General features: G+C 48.9%; 4 protein-coding genes across 9 annotated transcripts; 1 reads left to right on the top strand and 3 right to left on the bottom strand.

Annotated features, from left to right (window-relative positions):
- Positions 1-561: 561 nt before the first annotated feature.
- On the bottom strand, positions 562-5,815 carry LOC121591831 (trafficking protein particle complex subunit 2-like protein). Of its 3 annotated transcripts, none has more exons than XM_041912841.1 (3): positions 5,677-5,815; positions 992-1,805; positions 562-923 (listed from the first exon to the last, which is right to left on the bottom strand). In XM_041912841.1, exons 2-3 carry the CDS (start codon positions 1,781-1,783, stop codon positions 753-755), a joined length of 963 nt encoding a protein of 320 aa, XP_041768775.1. In that variant the 5' UTR covers positions 1,784-1,805; positions 5,677-5,815; the 3' UTR covers positions 562-752. The 3 variants fall into 3 exon arrangements, with proteins under 3 accessions (XP_041768775.1, XP_041768774.1, XP_041768776.1); XM_041912840.1 differs by lacking the exons at positions 562-923; positions 992-1,805 and adding exons at positions 2,718-3,397; positions 3,467-4,372; XM_041912842.1 differs by lacking the exons at positions 562-923; positions 992-1,805 and adding an exon at positions 4,598-5,104.
- Positions 1,997-2,505, bottom strand: LOC121591832. The gene has a single exon (XM_041912843.1). It carries the CDS (start codon positions 2,503-2,505, stop codon positions 2,155-2,157), a length of 351 nt encoding a protein of 116 aa, XP_041768777.1. The 3' UTR covers positions 1,997-2,154.
- Positions 2,592-22,554, top strand: LOC121591829 (UDP-glucose 6-dehydrogenase). Of its 4 annotated transcripts, XM_041912837.1 has the most exons (4): positions 7,751-8,012; positions 13,814-14,581; positions 19,699-20,802; positions 20,974-22,554. In XM_041912837.1, the coding sequence occupies exons 2-4, from the start codon at positions 14,423-14,425 to the stop codon at positions 21,217-21,219; spliced, it is 1,509 nt and encodes a 502-aa protein (XP_041768771.1). In that variant the 5' UTR covers positions 7,751-8,012; positions 13,814-14,422; the 3' UTR covers positions 21,220-22,554. The 4 variants fall into 4 exon arrangements, with proteins under 4 accessions (XP_041768770.1, XP_041768769.1, XP_041768768.1 ...); XM_041912836.1 differs by lacking the exon at positions 7,751-8,012 and adding an exon at positions 2,592-2,724 and having other exon boundaries at positions 13,819-14,581; positions 19,699-22,554; XM_041912835.1 differs by having other exon boundaries at positions 7,748-8,012; positions 13,819-14,581; positions 19,699-22,554.
- On the bottom strand, positions 6,123-7,657 carry LOC121591830 (probable deoxyhypusine synthase). The gene is made up of 3 exons (XM_041912839.1): positions 7,578-7,657; positions 7,103-7,451; positions 6,123-7,027 (listed from the first exon to the last, which is right to left on the bottom strand). The coding sequence occupies exons 2-3, from the start codon at positions 7,298-7,300 to the stop codon at positions 6,125-6,127; spliced, it is 1,101 nt and encodes a 366-aa protein (XP_041768773.1). The 5' UTR covers positions 7,301-7,451; positions 7,578-7,657; the 3' UTR covers positions 6,123-6,124.
- Positions 22,555-23,121: the final 567 nt, after the last annotated feature.

The following is a 23,121-nucleotide window of genomic DNA, read 5'->3' as shown; positions in this document are numbered from 1 at the left end:
ATAGTGTAATGTGTTTCCAACAACTTTATGGTGACATCTTGGAAAATATAAAAACAGATAAAGATAGTGGAAGTGGGAAGATGGATCCCAGTCTAAGAACGGTAGATCTCAACTCTATTAACTGATCCTGGAACTTATCTCGATCTCGATCATGGTACATCAACTGATCTCAACCCTTTGCTGGTGGTGCAAGAAATCATTAAAAAACCGACCAAATTTAAGAAACTGATCTCGATGCAGTCACGGTCGCTCAAGAACCCAAGTCATCGTCGATGATCTTCTTCTTCTTCTTCTTCTTATTTTTCTTCTTTGATACAACAACAGTTGTCAGTCAGGTCAAGGGCCTTGCCTGTACCACTAATGGGCTTGGCTTTCAGTGACTTATTGATTACCATAGCAAGATAGTTAGTCCTGCTGTATGGGGTCACGGTCCATTCGGGGCTTGAACCCATGACGGGCATGTTATTAAGTCGTACGAGTTGACGACAGTTCCACGAGACCGGCCCGATCGAGTGATGGATGATCACTATGATAATAATGATAACAATAGAAAATCCAGAATTGAGATAGAAGATTCATAGTGCATACGCTATGAAGCATTTATTAATGACTAACGTGCAAGAAAATGCAGCAGAACTCTGAGCAAAATTTCTGGCAAGAGTATTCTAATGATGAATATAGCCAAATGGGTAACGAACGTTTTGTTTCCCACCACCTGATTAGTGAGCTCCACAAAAAAATAGAACGCTTCCTTAAGCGTTCAGTGCCTTAACACTTTCGCGCCACAGTCGCTCGGACGTTTCCTCGTCAAACTTCATCTTGGATTTGGTCTGCTTGACGTTCGTGACGAAATACCCGGTAACTGGATTCTTTTCCTCCGTGTTCACGTTGTCCGTGGCTGCGTAAATGATGTTTTGAGCGCCCTGAAAAACATAATTTGTCTTGGGTTACTCTCCCTCATAGATCGTATCGCTGTGCCAGTTGCACTTACCTGACGCGCGGAGCGCAAAAACAGCAGCACGATCGGCGAGAACAGCACGTAATGGTACCACTTGGGGTTGTAGCTGCGGAAAAAGTCCGTGTGGCACAGGCCCGGACACAGCACGTGCACGTTGTAGCCCTGCTTGTACAGCTCCCGGGCGTGGTAGAAGTTCATCAGCTTCGAGTTGTTGTACAGACTGTTGGTCCGTTCGCCACGCGCACGGTCCACCCACTTGCCCAGGTTGTCGAAATCGATCTTGGCGCGCTCGTGCATCTTCGACGAGACGATCACGATGCGGGCCGCATTCGCCCGTATGTTGTCCTTCAGCAGATCCACCAGCAGAAAGTGGCCGAGATGGTTCACGCCGTAGTGCACTTCGTAGTTTTCTTTCGTGAAGGTCGGTGTCTGCATCGCTAGGCCCGCGTTGTTGATGAGACAGTCGAAGGATGGGTAGCGGCTCTTGATCGCTTCGCTAAAATCGCGTACCGAAGCGAACGATGCCAGATCGAGCTCGATCGGTATCAGCTCCCCTTCGGGCGTGTGCTGCCGGATGCGACGGATCGCCTCACCGGCCCGTTCCATGCTGCGGCAGGCCATGATGACCGTGGCCTGGCGGGCGGCAAGGGCCCGGGCCGTTTCGTACCCGAGCCCCGTGTTGGCGCCGGTTATGATGAACACTTTGCCGCGCAGCGGCGCAGTGTTGCGTACCCAGCCCCATTGCAATTCCCGGAGCTTGCGGATCACGTACAGACTGGCGCCGACACCGACCGGTACGAGGAGGTAGAGCAGTGAGGCAGACATGTTGCGTTTTGTTTTGCGTTTCCTACAGAAAAGGGGAGAAAGTACACGCGTGTTTGCCAATTAATAATCGAACAGTCTGTCAGCATGACGCGGTTACTGTTTGGATGTAGCACGCGCTCCGAGTCGTTTCCTTGGCAACACGAATTGCAATGTGCTCAGTGTGCCTGTCATCAACCAGTTGACAAATGAAGTTCACACGTGCTGGAAGGAGGCTCCTTTCGTACAGTAAGTTTATTACATTCCTTTCTACATTCTATACAGCCTACCGATAACGTCTCACAATTCAAACACGCCCTCAATCAATGCTCCCTAACCGGTTGGAATGATGTCACCGTGTTAAAAATAACGGCCCCGTGTATGTACACTAATATCTACTTCGACTTTTTAGTTTCATCCTTGCGTTCGTCGCCTTCCTCCGTCGTGGGCTCGTGGTTGTTATCGTCATCCTTCGCATCTTCATATCCACGCACGGCGTACAGGAAGATGATCACGTTCACGACCAGTACCGCCGCCACGACCGAGCCGCAGGTATTGGCAAACCCGTCCACGTGCAGATAGTGCGTCAGGGCGTACCGCGTACTGTAGAAGGCCGCAAAGGGAAGCGTAAACATGGCCACACTGTACAGCAGCAGCCAGCCCAATGCCGACGAAGATTCGTTCTGTGTTGCCGGACTATCGTCGTACGCCTGCCGGTCGGACGCTGCGCTCGGTTCCTTATCCATGGTTTGAGATTGATGTGTACGGGTTTGTTATCGATCAACACTACTACTGCTGGTCACCATTAGGACCCACCAAAAATCACCGACCAGCCGCTGCAAGACGATATACGAGTACATTTGGTGAGTGGTGAGGTGGTAACGACAACGCGAAAGGTTAGTCCCAACATTTTAGAAATTGCACATCCGGCTTGTACACTATTGTGTGCGTGTGTGTTAATTCAGGTAAGTACATTCGAGCTGGTTATTATAATCTCTTCAAAAAGCCTCATAAAAAGTACAACTAACTACAACCCCTTAAACCGTAGAAAAAGATTCACCCGTCAGAAACCCTCATCCAATGTATGCCATTCCATCACCAATCGTACACGGTTTTCCAGGAGTTCTCATAGCTGTGGGACATTTCATTGACTCCTTTTTGAACTGAACTTAATGTAATTGGACTCTATAACACACTTGTTGGACAAATCCAATAAGTATTTCCAATCATCCTGTTCAAAGAGGTTGCCATAGAATCCAATTTCCATCATATGAAGTACACTTCCCATAAGAAAGAATCAAGGAAAGAGTGTCCCACAACTATGAGAACCTCTGGAAACCTCTGTAAGGTACCAACAACAACCAACAATCCCAACAGTCTTAATTATATCCTTGGCCACTAGGATCTGCGTGCGTCTCTGGTGCTTTCGGAGCTGGTCGAAACGCTTTGCTCGACCGACTTGGCGTCCGCGTCCGCAATCGCGCGCACACTTGCGTCCCACAACCGGACGGACGTTTCCTCGTCGAAGTGAAACTTGGAGCGGCGCATTTTCACGTTCGAGATGAAGTAACCCGTCACCGGGTTACGGTCCGGCGTGGTCACACTTTCCGTTGCTGCGTATATTATATTCTGCGCCCCCTGCAGAAGAGAGAGGGAGACGCGCTTCGATTAGCTTTCGCCCGGACGACGCGCTGGGCCTCCGCGTACCTGTTCACCGGACCGTAGCATCAGCCAGACGATGGGCGAAAACACCAGATAGTGGTACCATTTCGGCTCGTAGTGGCGGAAAAAGTCCGTATGGCACAGGCCCGGACACAGCACGTGCACGTTGTAGCCGCGCTTGTACAGCTCCCGGGCGTAGTAGAAGTTCATCAGCTTCGAGTTGTTGTACAGCCGGTTCAGCCGGCTACCGTACTCAACCCACCGGCCCAGCTGCTCGAAATCGATCTCCGCCTCGATCTCGTGCATGCGCGACGACACAACGACCACACGCGTCCGCTGCTCGAGCAGTCGCTCCCTCAGCAGCTCCACCAGCAGAAACTGGCCGAGATGGTTCACCCCGAAGTGGACCTCGTAGTGTTCGCGCGTAAACTCGGGCGTCCTTACCGCCAGCCCGGCATTGTTCACCAGACAGTACAGCTGCGGCACGGTGCGCACCAGCTCCCGGGCAAAGCTGCGTATCGAACGGAACGAGGCCAGATCCAGCTCCATCGGTATTAGCGCACCGGGCGCAACGGCACCCAGCTCGGTGTGGATTTTGCCGATCGCTTCGTTCGCCTTGGCCAGGTTGCGGCACGCCATCACGACCGTCGCCTGGCGGCGGACGAGCGCTTTGGTCGTTTCGTACCCGAGCCCCGTGTTGGCACCGGTGATGACGAACGTTTTGCCGCGCAGGGAAAAGTTGGACTTTACCCAGCCCCACTTGCGCAGCTTGTACAGTCGCAGCAGCACGATCGAACCGAGCAGACCGGTGGCGGCCCCGGCCCCCGCCACCGAGAGCGTCACTTCCGATGGGATGAATGGCATTACTGGATGGAGGTTGGAGGGAGGTGAATATCGCTTTCCTTCTTCGCTGCTCGGCGAAGCGAGCGGAGGACGGGGATGAGGGCGCTGCTAAAGTTGGAAAGTGTGGAAAATCACATGTTTGGTTCCTGTAGCGCGTTACTGTTTCGTATGTAATTCGCAATTTGAGCACATTTTAGATCCATTTTTTTTAAACGTCTTTAGAGAGATGTTAGTTTAAGATTGTTTTATGCCTTGTCTGCTTCTCACGCTTCCACACAAATGCCGTTCCCCCCCTCCCCCCACACACACACGCTTCATCTTTACACACTAATATACATTAGCCGCATTTATTAGCAATAAGCTTAAGCTAGTACAAACATTTGCATTGAACAAATTAATACATTTCCCGTTTCCTCGTGCTCAGTTGGCACTGATGATGCCCCGTACCGCCCGGTCAAAGCTGGGGGACGTGAGCGGATCGCCGGGTGTGTAGAACGGATTGCAGACGGCATCCGTGTAGAGGTTGTGCAGGTTGCGGAACATGGCCCGCACCTCGTTCTCCCGGTACGAGGACGTGCTGGTCGCGTCGATCACGATCAGAAACTTGATCTTGGTGTTCGTGACGTAGCCATAGATCTTGTACTGCTCGGTCGAGATGAGCGAACCGAGGTACAGCTCGCGACCGTCGGCCGCCGCCTTCTGGTTGGTGGCGCACCGTTCATCGATCACATCGAGCGAAGCGTGGACCTGGTACTGCAGCGCGATCTCCTTATCCACGTTCGCGGTCGCGATGTACAGTGGCGCATTGTCCTTGCCGATGATCGCCACACAGGCACACATCTGTGCCGCACGGTGGGTATTTTCGCGTTGGGCGGAAGCGGAGAGAGCCGAAAAAAAAGAACGTATTTCCATCAAAGTAAAATTTGAGAGTGTTTGTGTGTGGGTTTACAAGGAACGGCACAGTGGGTAACATAGAAAACAGGGAAAAGCGACAGCAAAAAAGGGCAAGGTAATAGAAAACATACATCTGCAGCAGCTCACGGACGGGGTGCAGCTTTCAACGCAACAATTTCACAACACTTTTGTGTCGAGAAGCGGGTGGAGGAAGGTGGCAGGCCTTCTCATGCATGGTTGCTTTCGTCTACGTGGTGCATACACTCCCCGTCTGCCCATCGGGATGGATTATGCACGAATGCATTATCACGGAAAACGGTCCCCGGTGCGCTAACACTCCGCCTACCGTTTGTGTTTTAGTTTTCAGACCGTACAGCCCAACATTATTAGCTTAAAGGGTCAACAAACCGTAGAGCGACGCACCCATTCGAGGATGGTTGCAAGAAGAACGGGCAAACGATAACGAACGAAACCTCTAGCAAACTTAGACTCTAACTTAAACTATTCACTAAACTTACCTTAAAAGTGTTGTAGAGGAATGATTAAAAAGTCGGACAGATTTACTCTTTAAATGCGTAAAAATAATGCACCGTAATTTCGTCGCGCTTCTGTTTGCTATTGTTTGTGCACTCTTTCCGTGGAAGTCACGCACCTTTGTTTACGGCGAGCTCAGCAGCTGTCAAACTTCGGCCCTTTCTCGCGGCGGGCATCGTTCGGCTGTCATTTGAAGGCTCCCGGTGAAAATGCTTAGCCAATCGTTCGATTTGAATTTTTGTCAGTAGAAATGGAATGAAATTTCTGCAAAAAAGGCAATTATTCGTGCTGGAAGACTTTTCTGTGTTCAGTGTTACGTGGAAAATCATAAAATCTATTGTTTGTACGATTTTTGAGACAATCTTGCCTATAATTTCGAAGTGAAAACGATACTAAATGCTCTTTGTAGTTGCAGCGATTCAACCAGTTGTTTCATGTGGAAACGTTTGTTTTATTTTCCCGATAATGATCCTTCACGAACGTTTCCCCGACCAGTATCGGAAACACCAGACTAGCCTCCGCGTACACTTTGACCGGCGTTGCATCCTTCTTAATTTTGCCCCACGATACGGCCTCATCCGGACGCGCACCACTATCGCTCCCGTCGTACTCGGACGCCGTGTTAACAAACACCGAAAAGTCCGCTCCGTTGCGCATCAGATTTGCGTTGCAGATGTGGTGCTTGATCACGCCACCGCCAACGATAATAATACCCGACTGGACCGCCTTTACAGCCATCGTGTTCAAGCGCCGCAAATCCGACACAATGTCCACTACCAGGCCCGGATTGCGGAACGAATGGAAGTACATCATGTCGCCCAGGCTTCCGTCGGTCAGGGCAGGGCTGAACACCGGAATCCGATGCTTGGCCGCCCAGTAGTAGATCGACGATTCGTTGTTAATTTTCTCCCCCAACCGGGCGATCACCTTCGACGGTGTCCACAGTGTGCCGTTGCTCTTCTGCTCTGCCAGCATTTCGTCCAGAATCGGTATGACCCAGTTCTCGAACTTGCAGTAGTTTTCGTTCGGCACGAGTAGGTTGCCGATCCGATTGATGCCGCGCTCGCGCAGCTCCCGGCCGGCCAGCTCGAACGATCCGAGGTACGTTGGGGCGAGACATTTGATTAGATCTTCCTCCACGCCGCCGGCCGTCGTTACGATGCAGTCCACCATACGGTGCTGCACCAGAAAGCGAATTGTTTCCCGCACCCCGGCCGACACCATGTTCGAGGTGTAGCCGAGGAAAATGGTACAGCTGTTTTTTCGCTTGATAAATTCATCCTCTTCGTACTGGTCCAGTTTATCCTCCGCGAGTGGAACACGACGAGCTTCAATCTACAAGAAAAACGGAAAACAAAGATAAACAAAACAAGAAACAAAACATTTCGTAAGATGCAGGAAGTAACTTACCATCTTGTTCACTTCTTCGATCGCTTTGCCAAGATTTGTCGCCTGAAAGCCGCTGTGCACGTACGAGCCGAACAGCTTCTCATAGCTGTAGCCTTCGTTCCAATCGTAGCCACGGATTTGTGGCGTGTTTTCCGGCAGCTTGGAGCTTTCCTGCAGGACCGCCTCTTTGGCAACGGCCGGCTCTTTGCTTTGGTCCATTTGGGCAGTTGTTAGGTTGTATTTTACAACAAACTAAAAACACGACTAGTACCCACACTGTGAACACATGTGCTTTTGCAATCGATTTGTTTACATTTTTTATGTCCCCGCACCGCGTTCGTGTTCGTACCGCATCGGACAAAACGTCAAACTGGAGGAATGGGAAAAACAAACAAATTATTTTTTTGATTCCTTTTCATTCCAATGGCACTTTACGTAGAAAATTTTATCGTCTCTCCCTTTACATGAAAACCCACTCGAAATCAAGTTTTGTTACCATTTTCATACAACTTTTAGGAGAAACAGCAACACCAAACTTTGCCAGCTGTCAAGCACAGCTGACAAACGTCACGTTGCGAAACGTCAACCGCGTACACGACGCACACACGCAACCGCAAAGCAGAGGAGGAAGAAGAAACAATTGTGGTCAGTTTCGCTCTCGCTCGCTCTCTCTCTCTCCCTATTGCTTAGTCTAAACAAACGCGGCCCGTTCTGCGGTTCTTGTGCGGGGTTTCGAGGTTTCATTCGCAAGTATAATCGCAGGTTTCGGTTCGGTTCGGTTTTTGTAGGTGTTCTGCCGCGGTATTGGCCGCCTATTTACGGTGGTGGGTAGTGTAGCAAAAGTGTAGTGATAGTGTTTGCCTCCAAAAGTAGATTATAATGCCCCAGTCGATGGTTTGATGCAGTAACATCCCTTCTTGCAGCCAAAAAGGTAAACAATAAAAGAAGGGGCGCGTGACTGTGAAAATGGAAGCCCCTCCGCGGCTGGGGAGGGGATTCACCTCGGGAGATGAATTGTCGACTTCTTTGCGCGATTCGTGTTCGTTCCAGCCAGCAGAAGCGGAAGATAATTGGAAAGAAGTTGAAAGTCCCCACACCCCCGGTTGCTGTGGAATCTCAGCAAACACGGTCCGGACACAGCTAGACGGCCCTCGCCCGCCTCCGGTTGCCATCTCTAGTTTTTTGTTGTGATAGTGATAGCTAGTTTGTTGGCAAATGCAGTGGCAGTGGAGAGTAAATTGCTGATAAACGATGCCTGTCATCGAGAGAAGGGGCGAAAAGGGGTGCGCGTGGTACAGGAAATTGAAAAACGGAACTATCCGCCACTCACATCCCGCACGGCCAGCTGCATCCAAAGCATGCGATGATGCATTCACCAGCACCCATTGCACCCTGCAGGTTCCACGCGTACTGCAGTACGGCTGACCGATGCACTAGTGTATGCACACCGACACCGAAGTGCCACGAGCAATTGACGGTCATTCCGTGTGGGACAAGGCCACTCCAATGCACGCAGCCCGGGGGACGCCGGCGGGAAGGGTGACTACACCCCCGAAAATACCGAACGACCAGTCGGAGGGTTGCGCGTCGCTTATAATACATATACCACCCTCCCTGGTAGCGGGGAGTAGACAATTGACCCTTCCCTTCCTACCTCACTACCCCAGATCGGTACGGCTGGCACGATTTCGTTTCGAGAAGGTCGCATTGAAACACCAATCGGGACCGGGGGGGTTGGCTGGACAAACGGATGCATCGGCGGGGCGGTCCGGGGGTAGCGACACAAGCATTGGACATGCAATAGGGGCAGTACATAGGGACTTTAACGCCCTCCTCACTAGTGATGGGAAAAATGAAGTTTTCCTCGGAATCGATTCCGGCTAGCTCCAAAGTTTTCTGGAATCGATTTCGGATAGTAGGTCCAGAATTAGTTTCCAGAATCGGCTCCGGAATCCGCACCGGAATTGGTTCCGGAATCGGCTCCAGAATTGGTTCCGGAATTGGCTCCGGAATCGGAATCAACTCCGGAATTGCTTCCAGAATTCGAATCAGCTCCGGAATCGTCTCCGGAATTGGTTCCGGAATCGGCTCCAGAGATAGCTCTGGAATCATAATCGGTTCCGGAATCAAAATCGGCTCTGGAATCGGAATTGGCTCCGGAATCAGAATCGGCTTCAAAATTGGAGTTGAATCTCCATAAGAAGACACATTTTGGTCCAATGATGCTACGTATCGATAACCGCTAAGAGCCAGAATTTACTCGTAAACGATCCATTCTCATGCAGATTCCTGGACTGATTTCGTTAATGAATCTTCTTATTTCAATTCAAGCTAATTCCAATTCTGGAATCAATTCTGATTCCGTTATCGGAACAAATTGCATTTCTCCCAGATCGATTCCGATTCCGGAGTAGATTGTGATTCCGGAACCTATTCCGATTTCAACTCCGGAACCGGCTCGGGAATCGGAATAGATCCCAGCATCGGAATCGACTCCGGTATTGATTCCGATCACGGAATCGGAATCGGGTAGGTTCGATTCCGAGCTCCCACCACTACTCCTCACACTCCCCCTGTGTGGAGTGGAAGCAAAAGAATCATAAAGCTTTGCGAACGGGTTTCTGCGTTTCGTGTCATTTTGCTGCTGCTGCCCTGCGGGAATTGCAAAACACCGCGAACCGAGCCCCCGTTTGCTCTCGGTGCGCGTAGTTCCAATCAAAAGCGTCCGATCGATCGGTACTACGACGGTGGCTGTGGTGGTAGTGGTGGTGGTGGTAGTAGTAGTCATCCACCTTATTAGTTACCCCTTTTTTCTCTCCCTTGCCCTTCTTTGCCGCACCGAAACCCACCGACTTCTAAACCGGACGGCATGTGAGGATAGGTGTTCTTGAACTGGTGGCCTTGAGAAACGGCGCACGGCGCCGTTCTAACCGTTGCAATAACTCTTCTTCCGCTTTATGAAGGAAGGGGGTTTAGGGTCTCTTCTGCCTCCCTGCACGACCACAAGTGGAGCTGAAATTGTGATGTGATTTCAAATGTATTGGGATTCGATCCTTGAACCATCACACACACACACAAGCTTCTGCCCTTGGATTGGTTTACATTTTTCCCAAAGCTTAACGCATCGCAGCATGCCCGTGTTTGCTTGTTTCGATGATGAGCCAACGGACAGGGCGGGGGGGGGGGGGACTGGGGCCAACATAACTGCACGACGCCGCACCGCAACATAACTTATTTACTCTACGTTTTCATTCATTGGCGTTTCGGTTTAAACGTTCCGTTGCGTGTTGGGCGCGTTGATTGGAATTGTTGTTCTGTCTCTCTCTTCGAACTGGCCCAGACGGACGGATGGTAAAGGTCAATCTTGTTAATTGTTTTATGTAAAGCTTTGTATAGCACCGTATTTCATCGTACCTGCTGCTCATATTACAAGCGGTGTGCAATGAGCCGGCACTATAACACAGCCCATTAAGATTATGTCATCCACAAAGGAAAAAGACAGATAAAATCGCTCCTAAAATGCCTGAAAAAAAATTCGACTGAAATAATTCGCGAAATGGCGCGAAAAACCCTCGCACCACATGGTCTGTGTTGTGCCCGGCCCGTTACACATTTACTACCGAGCTTTAATGAAAGCGACAACCCACCCGGGTTGCAAAAGCTTTTCACCCACTCACGCATCCTCTTTCGCCTTTCAAGCCAACGCACCGCTAGAGTGATGCCGTTTTCTTTCCATTTCTAGCAGCGATATGGGGTGGATGGGGTGGATGGGGGGCACCTCTTCCGCACCATGATATGTTTGTTTGAAACTTACGCAATCGGTAAAACACAATAATAATTCACCCGCCCGTCCGTGATATGTTTCAAAACTGACCACTCCTAAGCTTCACATCTTCAACGTGTGAATTATGGATGAATGATCGCTGTGTGTGTGTGTGTGTGTCACTCCCGTCCCCAAAAAAATGCTGCAATGTTCAATTTGCGGCAATTAAAACCAGAGACATGGGGAGTAGTGGCCCAAACGCCACCGGCGATCATATCGGTTGACCGGACGGTTGGTTGTGTACGATGTGATATCGATTCGGGTGAAGCTACCTGAACTATTCGGCGGCCGGTCTGCGCACTACATAAGCGCTGAGTCAACGACTACCACTATCTCGTGATGCCCGGTGATTGGGCTTTAGGCAGGGGTCGGCAAACCTTTCAAGTCAATGAGGGTCGGATTTAAAACTTTCAATCACTTTCTGCGGTTGTTCATGTAGAACTTTAAACACGTGTCGTATTTTCTATGTTTAGTCGCTAGTAACAGTCTTTGCTGTTGAGGACAACTCGTGCATTGGCAATGATTTTATGTTTTACCATAACAATCAATGCGTAAATCGTCAAAAAATCAATGGAACTTTTACCATAATTTTTAAGTAGTAATCTAATTGTGGGAGGGAAATCATTTCCCTAAACAAGGATTTATTTACTCAAAGAATTTGTTTTTATTGCAAAATCAATCAGAATGTGATGTGAAATTAAACGTGTGTACATCATCAATTTGGGCCGGTCTGGTGGTACAGTCGTCAACTCGTACGACGTAACAACATGCCCGTCATGGGTTCAAGTCCCGAATAGACCGTGCCCCCATACGTAGGATTGACTATCCTGCTATGGTAACAATAAGTCACTGAAAGCCAATGCTCACTTCACTAGTGGGTACAGGCAGGCCTTGACCGACAGCGGTTGTTGTGCCAAAGAAGAAGAGAACATCATCAATATGATAGACGGACTCTCCTGTCTGCTCTTCAACATCGCCCTGGAAGGTGTCATTCGAGGCGCGGGGCTAGACAACAACATCCGTCAGACTCCGACAGACAACAACGATCTTCTACCGGTCTCTGCAATTTCTTGGCTTCGCGAACGACATCGACTGCCGAGGTCCAGAAGACTTCGAGCCCGCACGAAATATGAGATATATCGCACATTGATTCGCCCGGTGGTCCTCTATGGACACGAGTCCTCGACCATCCGGGCGGAGGATGCAAATGCTCTGGGAGTGTTTGAGCAACGCATACTCCGGATCATCTTTGGCGGTGTGTTCGAGCATAGAGCGTGGAGGAGAAGGATGAACCACGAGCTTGCTGAGCTGTACGGCGAACCGAGCATCCTGACGGTGGCGAGGCTGGTGCATGCCATGAGGATGCCGGGAGCATGCAGCCAGGGACCGATCATCCTGGAGAATTGTTGTTAACCGGGCTATGTCACATCGACGTGCTCTATTGTGAGCATGCCAACAAGAGAGAGAGAGATCATCATTATAGTCAATGAATACTTTCATAAGGCTCTTTGGATACTTCAGTATGACGTTGGCCACATCTAGCCATTTGTCATCAATTCCCAAAGTCGTGTTTAAACGGTACAGCTTCAAAAGTATCCAGCGAAACGAGCATTTGAACGTGTGTCAAAGTATTCCAGTTCTGTTGAAAACAGCTTTATTGGACTACAAACAAGACTTCGCTATGGATCTTTAAAAGATGAAGAAAGAAACATTTATTTATTAAAAGTCAATTCTTGACAGTGAATCTCTTATGAGTAATGCAGTCAAAGATACAATTTACAATGAGACGAATGTTCATTTAACAACCTAGTTCAATTCATTACTCATTTGCAATAATATCATGTTCCCATTTGATATTTGTTCTAAATTGTTATTTCACGGATGCTCGCTCGACACGAGTGCTCGAAATGTCTGAAATTATTAATTTGCATGCGATGCCGTTGAAAAGTTGCATCACAGTTGAGTTTAAAGGGCTTTTTTCTATAATACCCTTACACTGTTGCAAACTAATGGAAGTTTAAGGCACCAGTTTAAGGGATATAGCTCTAGTACTCCATAATCCGTGCTCAAAAATGTCACTTGAGTTGTCTCTCTCGAGGGACAGACAGAATTAGCTGGCGGGCCAGACGTTGCCAACCCCTGGAGTAGAGGGATGCAGGATAAAAGACTCGTAAGAAAAACACATTTATTAGGGAACGTTCATCATCGTTGCGCGCAAGACGACGACACGCACGTTGGGCACGTATCGTGTGGTTCCCCCACCCCCCCCCTCTGTCTCTCTCGCATCTTCTCTCTAACTTTCTATTTACCTGCAAAGTTTTATGAGCTGAAAACGCCCCCCCCCCCCTCGGGCAGGCGCGCACACGTACCACATGGCACGAGAGATGCACGTACGTGTACACCAGAAGGGAAGGTTAAAGGCGGCTCCTCGCTTCAAACCCCTACACGCATTGCATAATGGCCAAAGTTTCGACCGGTGGAAGGTAAACACTACGAAATTTACTAATGACACAAACACCCCAAAACAGAAGAAGGTCACCAAGAAAAGGGTTTTTTCGCTGTGAGTTTTTTTAATCTTCGGGCCAAAAGGATTCCTAGTCGAGAAAGGAAGGGAAGGTTCGTGTTCCCTTTTGTTAAAAATTAGCTTCATCGATTGATGACTGTTTGGGAGAGGAAGAAAAACACACACGACGCAATCTGTGAAGCGTTTGGAGAGAATGGAAACCGATGTAGTTGTACAACGTCGCGGTATAAGATAATAAAAAGTTATGTTGTTGTGATCTCTTTACGACTGACCCTCCCGAACGCGCGAACGATGAGCTTGCGTGTGCTTTTTTCTCTCTATTTCAGCGTTCTCTTTTCATTTCGTTCGTTAATGTTGCTCTCTTTTTGTTTTTGCTTACTTCCAGAGCAGCCCCCTCAGAAAGCAGTCGATCCTCGCGCCCCACTTGATCGTTGGACACGTCGCAGCAGCAGACCGAGCGACAGTGGGGAATGGTCGCGCACTCGCCGGACGTGCACGCCTGTCGACATCAGCCCCAGCGGCAGCATCGTCGTCATCGTCAGTAACATCATCAGCAGCGTCGGCATCAGTCGTGGACAGGCATTCTGGTTGATTGGATGCGCGAACCTGCGTGGATATTGTCGACTATACGCCACAGAACGCAGCAGTTTTGACCCGTCCGCGACCGAGTAGCCATTTACCTCCAAGCTGCCAGGCCTGTGATTGAACGAGTCGCTAAACCACCGAACGCGCCGAGATTGTACGGTGTGTCAGCCAGCCAGCATATCGAGTGTGTTTGCGCGCGCGAGAGACGAGGTGTGCGCATCATCAAACGTACGCCACGTGGCCCTTGTTTGGGAGGAGCGTTTTCGTGGGGTCCTTTGCTGGCAATAGTGCCACTACTAGTGGGCAAAACAGTGATTCCAAACAAAAACACATATCCTCTAATCGATCTTTAGTGCTTTGGTGGTGTGATTTAGTGTGTGCCAAAGAACAGAAAGCGGAAGCAGGCACGATGGTCATTTCCAAAATTTGCTGCATCGGCGCCGGTTACGTTGGCGGGCCGACGTGCAGCGTGATGGCGCTCAAGTGCCCGGACATCCAGATCACGGTCGTCGACCGTAGCACCGAGCGGATAGCCCAGTGGAACTCGGACAAGCTGCCAATTTACGAGGTAAGCCAAAGGATGGCGCAAATACGGCCGATATGCGGGGATTGGGCCGTTGCGACACTACACGCGTCCGTCAAGGTGGTCAATTCCAAGGTTGATTTAACGCCCCAAATGCTTGCAAGGGGCGTGCTCCTAGGATGGGCGAAGGAGGAAACTCCCCTCTCATTTCCATAAGTTGGTTAAGGTCGGTGGCCATGCCTTTGAACGTGCCGAGCGCGCACAGTTGTGGCCTGCGAATTTGGGCACAAAAATATTCAAACGATTCAGCAGAAAAATCAAACCAACCCCAGAAGATCAACCGGTAAAGCGCATCGTCGTAGTGGAGAAACGTGTGTAAAGCCGATCGTCACGCGATCAGCTTAGTAGAAGATGGGGTGGGGGTAGGCGAAAAGAAAACGCGGCGACCTAACATAACGGGACGGATGTGGCATAATACGTAATTTATGCGCTTATGCGAACTTCTTCTTTTTTTGTTTATTTGTATGGGCAATTTGTGTGTTTCGGCAAGCGAATGAATGGCGCAGCCGATTAGAAATTTAATCTGTGTTTGATAAAAGGCCTAGGGCAGTGCAAGGCTTGGTTGATTGGCGCGGTGCAAATTTCATCAACACAGTGTTAGAGAATGGGATATTCGATGCGATGCAAACGCGTGTATTTTGTTTGATAAGATGGTTTAAACGGGAGAGGTTTAGAGTATTAATAGAGCTGTATTTGCGAGGCGGCTGTAACTCCGGATAAGTAAATATTTGCCTGCCCCTGGCATAGATGACATACTTATGGTAAATCCCCCCAAAAAGAAGCTAAAAGAACGAGACAGATCGAGTTGTCTGTCTATGGTCTTTCTTTGCCACGACATGTGTTGCCTTTTTCTTGATGTGTGTGTGTGTGTGTGTGTGTGTGTGTGTGTGTGTGTGTGTGTGTGTGTGTGTGTGTGTGTGTGTGTGTGTGTGGTGTGTGTGTGTGTGTGTGTGTGTGTGTGTGTGTGTGTGTGTGTGTGTGTGTGTGTGTGTGTGTGATGTGATTCGTCCGTTTCGATTCAGTTCGCTTCCTGCCATCCTTCTCAGAATTTTGCGCATATATGCAGGTTTTGAGATGTGCGCCACACTGATCGTACCGTCGGTGCTGTACAAGCAAATCAAAACTGTAAATCTTGGCCACTTTATTTTTGGCCCAATACTGTTGTCGCATAAATTTGGCCCTCCAAAGCAAGCAACAACTTTTGAAACACACAGATCTTATCGCTTTCTGTGCTTATGCAGTGTGGCCTTGTGCAAGAACAGCGGGATATGATGATAGTGCACGACGACCGGGGTGTTTGACGATAGCGGGATAGAGCAAATGGTAATGTAGCTTGAAATCATTCCGAGAGTATGCGTTTCCACTTGGTTTTTCGCTTATTACTTTTATCTCGTACAAACGATAAACCCTTTTTCGAGTAGTTAAAAAGAGTTGACATTTTTATGCTATTTCTTTGTGAAATGGCCTTGGTTTTCAGTGTTATCCGGAAACATTATGTGTGGCGTTTTTGCTTGTTTGCCGTTCGTTTTGAAGCACCAAAACAGAGTCAGCTGAGGAAACTTAAAAACTCCTATTAACTAGACAAATGTGTGCTCGTCCTGTGGTACAGTTGTGAAGTCTTACGACCTAGAAAATCAAGGGTCCGCCGCCATGGGTTCAAATCGCGTATGGGGATCGGAAGAGAATGTCTTTTTCATCACACCTCATAGGGATGCGGTGATGGGGAAAAAAAGGGTTATGTTAGCTTTAACATCCCCCCCCTCCTTCCACTTCCCCCCTTTTAATAAATCAATTGGGCTTTTAGAAGCGCGCGCACAGTCCTTGACCTACTTTTACTATGTTTCGTTCTCTAAATGATATTGACGATGAAAAAACGGTCCTCTAAATGTTATTAACTCATCTTTTTCAATGATTGAGTCAAGTCTTCATTATCACAATTATTAGGTGAAAAACGTCTTCCCTGTTCAATTTAATCAATAAATTGAAGCAAGACAAGTCTCCGTAAAACTCTGATGCTCTCTCTAAAACTGAAAAGTCAGGAGTAGTTATTGATCTCTTTGCAATGTTATAAAATGTTGCAAAAATTTAATACATGTTGAATACACTACCAAATGAGCATGATTTATGTAACAGTCATTTAACGATCTATACTGTGTCATCTCATTTAAGACAACTCGAACAAATGGAGAGTTCCGTGCTTGCCACAAACTTGCATACATTCCGGCAAGAAGATTAAAGCAATGAGCATGAGTCTGTCTTTAACTCAACTTTAAATTCTTTATGCTGTAGAATGGCATGTCCTTAGCCATGATTTAAAGTATCCCTCTTCTATCACTCCTCTTCATATCCCTCACTAGTGCGCGCACATTTGTTTCGCGCCATTCTTCAACTGCATCACTTCACACATCTGTCTGCCGAGCACCAGTTGTGACTGGTCGCCAATCCAGTTAGTGCATTCCATTTGCTTTACAGAGCACCGAGCTAAAACGGAAAACGCAACAAAACCATGCCAAACCCATTCATCATCTTGCAATTAGTGGTTGCTGCAACGTTACTTTGCACCACATCTTCTGCTTTGTTTTCATTCCATTCGCGGCGCACGAGGCACGAAACCGGATGGAATCGGATTTCAATTATGCTGCTGTTGTACGTTAAAAAGACAAATTTTGTCCCAGCCATCCAGTGTCCGCGCGGTCAAACACGCTTTGACAGGGGGATGGGGAAGGCGTTTAATGAAAATCATCAGATAAGCGCAACATGAACACATTAACCGTATTACTCAAAATGAACTTCCAAAATTGCTTTCATGTTTAAGCTGAGGGACTATTAATAGACCAGTCATTACCGTCATCCAAAATCCCAAACAGCGGCAATGGCCAGCGGCAACTGGAGACCCACTTTTCCTGCCCAGAACTGTGACTCCAGGAGGGACGAGGAGCGTCTATTCAAACAATAACATAAAACAAAAATCTCAGACCCTGAAAGTGTACACACTTCAGATTGCCCAGTTTGTAGATGGAAAGGCCAACGGTGTAGTGTGTGTTTCATAATTTTGAAGCCCTTCTTCGTTCGTTCCCGTCCAACCCACTGTCTCTGGTCCATGGTCCCGTTTGGTCCAATGCCCAGCGGCCAAAGGAAGACAACATTTTTTGGAACTGGACCGGATGGGATGGAAACTAAAGTGAGACAACAACAACAAAGTAGTGGTATGCGCATCACTCCTAAACGGTTAGCTCTTGTGGCTTGTGGCCGGTGACGTTACATCACCCGGCTACAGCCCTGCGGCTACAACACGACTATAGTGCTGTGCCGTCGGCGGAAACGTGTTTATCTTACTGCTGGATGGATGATGAGGTTTTTGAATGCTATTCTCGATGCAGCACTTCAGGGAGGACCCTGTTACGTTGCACGATCTAACGACTGGTTTCGATCTTCGAGATCGTTGATTTTGCATAGCGTCTTTTGGTTTGGGTTGTAGGGCAGCTTCAGAACTGTTCCAGTAAGCGAAAGAAAGTACGAAAGCCGTGTACGCCGTGTGTAAACCTGTTAATTTGGCTTCATCTAGATCTTTGCGTGTGTGCTGAATATCAAGTAGCGCGATCAACGATCTTGCATTCTTCCAGCATTATTGCCTTACGCGCTCACTTCGATTGCGATCATCGTGACGATCATTAGTAATTCATGGCGTGCGAATGTGTGTGTTAGGGATTTCACACGTCTTCTTTACACCGGTATGTATCGGTTGATCGTTGCTAATGTTTAAGAAGACGACGTCATGAACCCCGAGACACGTCACGGGGGTATTATGTACGATCGACCTTACAACGCAGCGGCAACGAATGAATCATTTCGAGTGGAGCTTTGTTCCGGTGCTTGTGTATGGCCAAAGGGGTGAAGTGTTGTACGACTGCACTCAAGATAAGCATCAAGAAGGTGTACCATGGAGTTGTAAGGGCTATTAATTAATTGCGCTTTTTTGCGCTATGAATCTATGAAACATAAAGATGCACACTTCAATCCTTAGATAGGTTATCGTACAGTCAATCATCGTACTCATGAGTCTACTAAAATAGACAATCAATATGAGAATATTTTAGACATAGCATCATAACTGAGGCATGAGCACGTACAGATTTTACTTGGCCTCGAAATCTAAACACATTTTGCAGTCACTCCGTATGACTCCGTAGCTCGTGCCGTGGTTTCACAAACCTATCTTTAGCATCTTTGGTAGTTATTTAGCTCCTCCAATAGTTGCTCATATGATCGCTTAGGTCCAGTCAAGATCTCGGGATATCTGGTTACCATACTCAGAATTTATTACGTTTATCCAGATTATCCATGAATCATTGTGACAAGTAAAGCTTCTTCTATGTGGCTTAAACGACCTACGAGGACATGCCCCACCACCAGTACAAGCTTTCGAGTCTTTATTCAGTACCACGCAGCCGGATAACTCATACTTTTCTACGGGGAGACGGTCCATTCTAGGCTTGAACCCACGACGGGCATGTTGTTAAAGTCGTTCGAGTTGACAACTGTACCCCGTACAGCCGAGTAAAGCATGGTATCTGTATTTTGGATATGTATCTGGTACACCCTAATACTCTTCGTCCAAAATGTCGCTGCCGTATCGGTTTTTGCAGAATTAGTTATCTTTTTTTAAGATCTATGTCATGACACTGGTATAGGTTAGTGATTTTGATATTGATATGAAGCATTTCTAAAGAAATTGTTGACAAAATTTGCTGTTCTCATTCGTTATCAGTCTTCACGTGTCTTTAGTCTTTAATAACTGGAACCTAGAAAAGCATTTGGCTTGTCATATTCCGAGTTCAGAATTTCATTCGAGAGAACAATCAATGATTGCCTCTATCTACACCAGGTTCTACTGGCATAATATCAAACTGCTTGTTCCAAAGCTACCCAACAAGACATATTCTGAAAAATCATGACCTAAGCCACATTGGATACCAGACTCTTACTTGGGCCCTACCTAAATCCCTCACGGCATTGACTATCTGTGACTAATTCTAAGCACCACAAGCTATATGAAACCCAATTTTAACATCTCCTATTTTAATTTCCTCCTCTACCACCAGCCCGGCCTCGACGAAGTGGTCCGCCAGTGCCGCAACCGCAACCTGTTCTTCTCCACCGACATCGAGAAAGCGATCCAGGAAGCGGAGCTGATCTTCATCTCCGTCAACACGCCCACAAAAACGTACGGCAATGGGAGGGGCCGTGCGGCGGACCTGAAGTACGTCGAGGGTTGCGCCCGCATGATCGCTGAGATGTCGCAGAACAGCAAGATCGTGGTGGAGAAAAGCACGGTCCCGGTGCGGGCAGCCGAAAGTATCATGCACATCCTGAAGGCCAACCACAAACCGGGCGTCAAGTATGACATCCTCTCGAATCCGGAGTTTCTCGCGGAAGGTACCGCGGTGGAGGATCTGCTCAAGCCCGATCGGGTGCTGATCGGGGGCGAGCAGACACCCGAGGGTCAGGCTGCGATCGAGAAGCTGTGCTGGGTGTACGAGCACTGGATCCCGAAGAAGAACATCATCACCACCAACACCTGGAGCTCGGAGCTGTCCAAGCTGGCGGCGAACGCGTTCCTCGCGCAGCGCATCTCCTCCATCAACTCGCTGTCGGCGGTGTGCGAAGCGACCGGGGCGGACGTGTCGGAAGTTGCCCGTGCCGTCGGGCTGGACAGTCGCATTGGGCCGAAGTTCCTGCAGGCATCGGTCGGGTTCGGGGGCAGCTGCTTCCAGAAGGACATCCTGAACCTGGTGTACATCTGCGAGGGCCTCAACCTGCCCGAGGTGGCCGCCTACTGGCAGCAGGTGATCGACATGAACGACTACCAGAAGACGCGCTTCTCGCAGAAGATCATCGAGTGTCTGTTCAACACGGTCACCGATAAGCGCATCTCGATACTGGGCTTCGCGTTCAAGAAGAACACGGGCGATACGCGCGAAACGCCCGCGATCGCCGTCTGCCGGACGCTGCTGGACGAGGGCGCCCAGCTAAACATCTACGATCCGAAGGTGGAACCGGAGCAGATCCTGGCCGACCTGACCCACCCGAAGGTGACGGAGAGCCCGGAGCACGTGAAGCGCGCGGTGCAGATCTTCGCCGACCCGTACGATGCGGTCCGGGGCACGCACGCCCTCGTCGTGTGCACCGAATGGGATGAGTTTGTCGTATGTCATCATTGTCGCCGGCACGCCGCGTCGAAACCGACGGATCACCACAACCCAAACCACCACCACCACAACCTTCCGCCCCACCATCCTTCGTCGAACCACGAACCACGGTGCCCGGTCGTTTCTAATTCTGTACCCTTTGCTGTCCCTTTTGCTTTCTTCCCGCAGAGTCTCAACTACGAGCGCATCTACGCGTCGATGATGAAGCCGGCGTACATCTTCGACGGGCGCAAGATACTGCCGCACGAGCGGCTGCAGCAGATCGGGTTCCACGTGCAAACGATCGGCAAGCGGTTGCTGCAACGGTCGCACCAGCAGCAGCAGGATCCATCCGTCCGGCCGTACCCGAGCCATCAGACGAACGGGCACGGTCCGCTGCCGGCGAACGGGGACGGCCCGAGCGCGCAGGCCTAGTAGCTCTGCTGCCTCGTAGATAGTAGAAGTAGTAGTAGTAGCAGTAGTAGTCGCAGTAGTATTAGTAGTGGCAGCTGTGGCACCTGTGCCGCTAGTGATATCGCTTCGCCCGACGCCGAAACCGTGCCGGAGCAGCAGCAGCAGCAGCAATACCGTCGCATAGCGTTCGATGCCGCCGCTGGCTGGTGGCAATGCTTTCTACGCATGGACTGTACCGGAACGGCGGCGAAACACCCAGGAGCAGCAGGAGGAGCAGCAACACTGGGGGCTGGGGGCAGGGTGGAAGATCCTGCGTCCCGGTTAGAGCATCGGCGCCGTTCGACACCACCGCCAGCACCGCCACCGACACCGCACCGCTTCCAGATCGGCTGCCGCATCGTGCGTACCGTGCGCACGAGCGTTCAGAGCGACGCCATCCTTGGTGGCGTAACGAGCACGGTGGAAAGCTTGCTCGGGCAGCGGCCGCGGAGCCGCACGCGCAGCACGCCCGGTGGAAGTGTGTCCGGGGATGATAACATTACGATACCACCGGAGGATAGAAAGTATTACTACTGACATACACACCGGAGTCGGGCCGCTTCTATATCTACACTACTGCTGTGGCTTACTCTGCCGCTCGTTCAGCAATATGCTCCCCTCATCTTGCTTGCGCTTCCTAACCTTTTACTAAGGGGGGGGGGGGGGGGGGGGCTTTTTCAATTTCGGATGCACCCGGGGCCGTGCTGTTCTTAGGCTAGGGATTATGCTGTGACACCAAGGGCGTGGCGTGGAGTACGGCTAATCGAAACGAATCTATACTCAAAGGTAGTGCTATCGTATGATAAACCCTTTTCCTAACTCAACGCTATGATGGCTAACTTCCTTCCGCTGCCCATTGTATGTATCCTTCCATCCCTTAACCATCCTTTGCGATCTTTGCTTCTACTGTAGACCATTTATATATGCCCATGTATGTTAGATACAGCCAAGCGAGAGAACCTCACCTACATGTTGATTGCGTTTTTGTAAGTACGCCTCTAAAACCAGTAAGCAAGGCCACTCTAACGCAATAGAGAGAAAGAGAAGAAGAAGAAGAAGAGAGGGTGAGAGCTAGGAGCTTTTTGCTGTAGTATTTTTGCATTTTTGTCTTATTTTTGTATGAAATATCCCATCTATAGAGTTATATTTGCTAAGAACAAGTAGTATTTTTCTAATAAGACGTTAAGACACACACACAGTGCACGATACGGCAGGACAGAGGAGACTTATTAGCACCACTGCACCATCAACTATACCCCCCCGCCACGACGCATCGCGGTTCCTTGGTTGGAGTATTTGAATTTGAAGTAAATCGAACAAAAAAAACAGGACACAACAAATAGTGCAATAACGCCCTAAAAGTGTGGAAGTGTTGTTGTCAAGAATGTTTTGTTAAGCAAAAAATCCCCCTTGTGCTTTTCCCCCTGTTCATCACGATTGAACGGAGCGAAAGTTGAACACGCGAGCACTGTGCACGGTAGGGCACACCGTTTGAACCATCGAACAAAGCGCCACGTCAGAACGAGGTTAAAACGAATCAAAAAACTTCACACTTATTAGGTAGTACTCAAACGGAATTTACGAATAATGAATTACGAGGAGGGACGCAAAAAACGGAAGGTACACATCACACTCTGTGTAAGAATTGTACGAATGCTACGTAATATATAAAAAAAAAACACGAACAAAACATTTAATAAAACGAAGACAACAAATTGGTGCACTTGGCGGGAAACATGCATATTGCATACATTGAGAAAACACGTGTTCGGTAGATTGAAAGTGTATAAATGTACCTTAAAACAGGAATTAGTCGTAACGTGAATAAGAATATTTGAAGTTATGGTTTAATTTATCAACAAATAATTTAATATCATGTTTTGT

Source organism: Anopheles merus, chromosome 2L (assembly GCF_017562075.2).
Source record: "Anopheles merus strain MAF chromosome 2L, AmerM5.1, whole genome shotgun sequence".
In the NCBI taxonomy this organism is placed as follows: domain Eukaryota; kingdom Metazoa; phylum Arthropoda; class Insecta; order Diptera; family Culicidae; genus Anopheles; species Anopheles merus.
This window is presented reverse-complemented; position numbering and strand designations above follow the sequence as displayed.

Bases quoted from the DNA above. Each gene is read 5' to 3' on its own strand.
- LOC121591832 (XM_041912843.1), bottom strand. From the start codon at position 2,505: ATGGATAAGGAACCGAGCGCAGCGTCCGACCGGCAGGCGTACGACGAT.
- LOC121591831 (XM_041912840.1), bottom strand. From the start codon at position 4,285: ATGCCATTCATCCCATCGGAAGTGACGCTCTCGGTGGCGGGGGCCGGG. The intron at 3,398-3,466 runs GTACGCGGAGGC...TCTCTTCTGCAG, and splicing joins TGCTACGGTCCGGTGAACAG to GGGGCGCAGAATATAATATA.
- LOC121591830 (XM_041912839.1), bottom strand. From the start codon at position 7,300: ATGGACCAAAGCAAAGAGCCGGCCGTTGCCAAAGAGGCGGTCCTGCAG. The intron at 7,028-7,102 runs GTAAGTTACTTC...TTTTTCTTGTAG, and splicing joins TCGAAGAAGTGAACAAGATG to ATTGAAGCTCGTCGTGTTCC.
- LOC121591829 (XM_041912836.1), top strand. From the start codon at position 14,423: ATGGTCATTTCCAAAATTTGCTGCATCGGCGCCGGTTACGTTGGCGGG. The intron at 14,582-19,698 runs GTAAGCCAAAGG...CTCTACCACCAG, and splicing joins ACAAGCTGCCAATTTACGAG to CCCGGCCTCGACGAAGTGGT.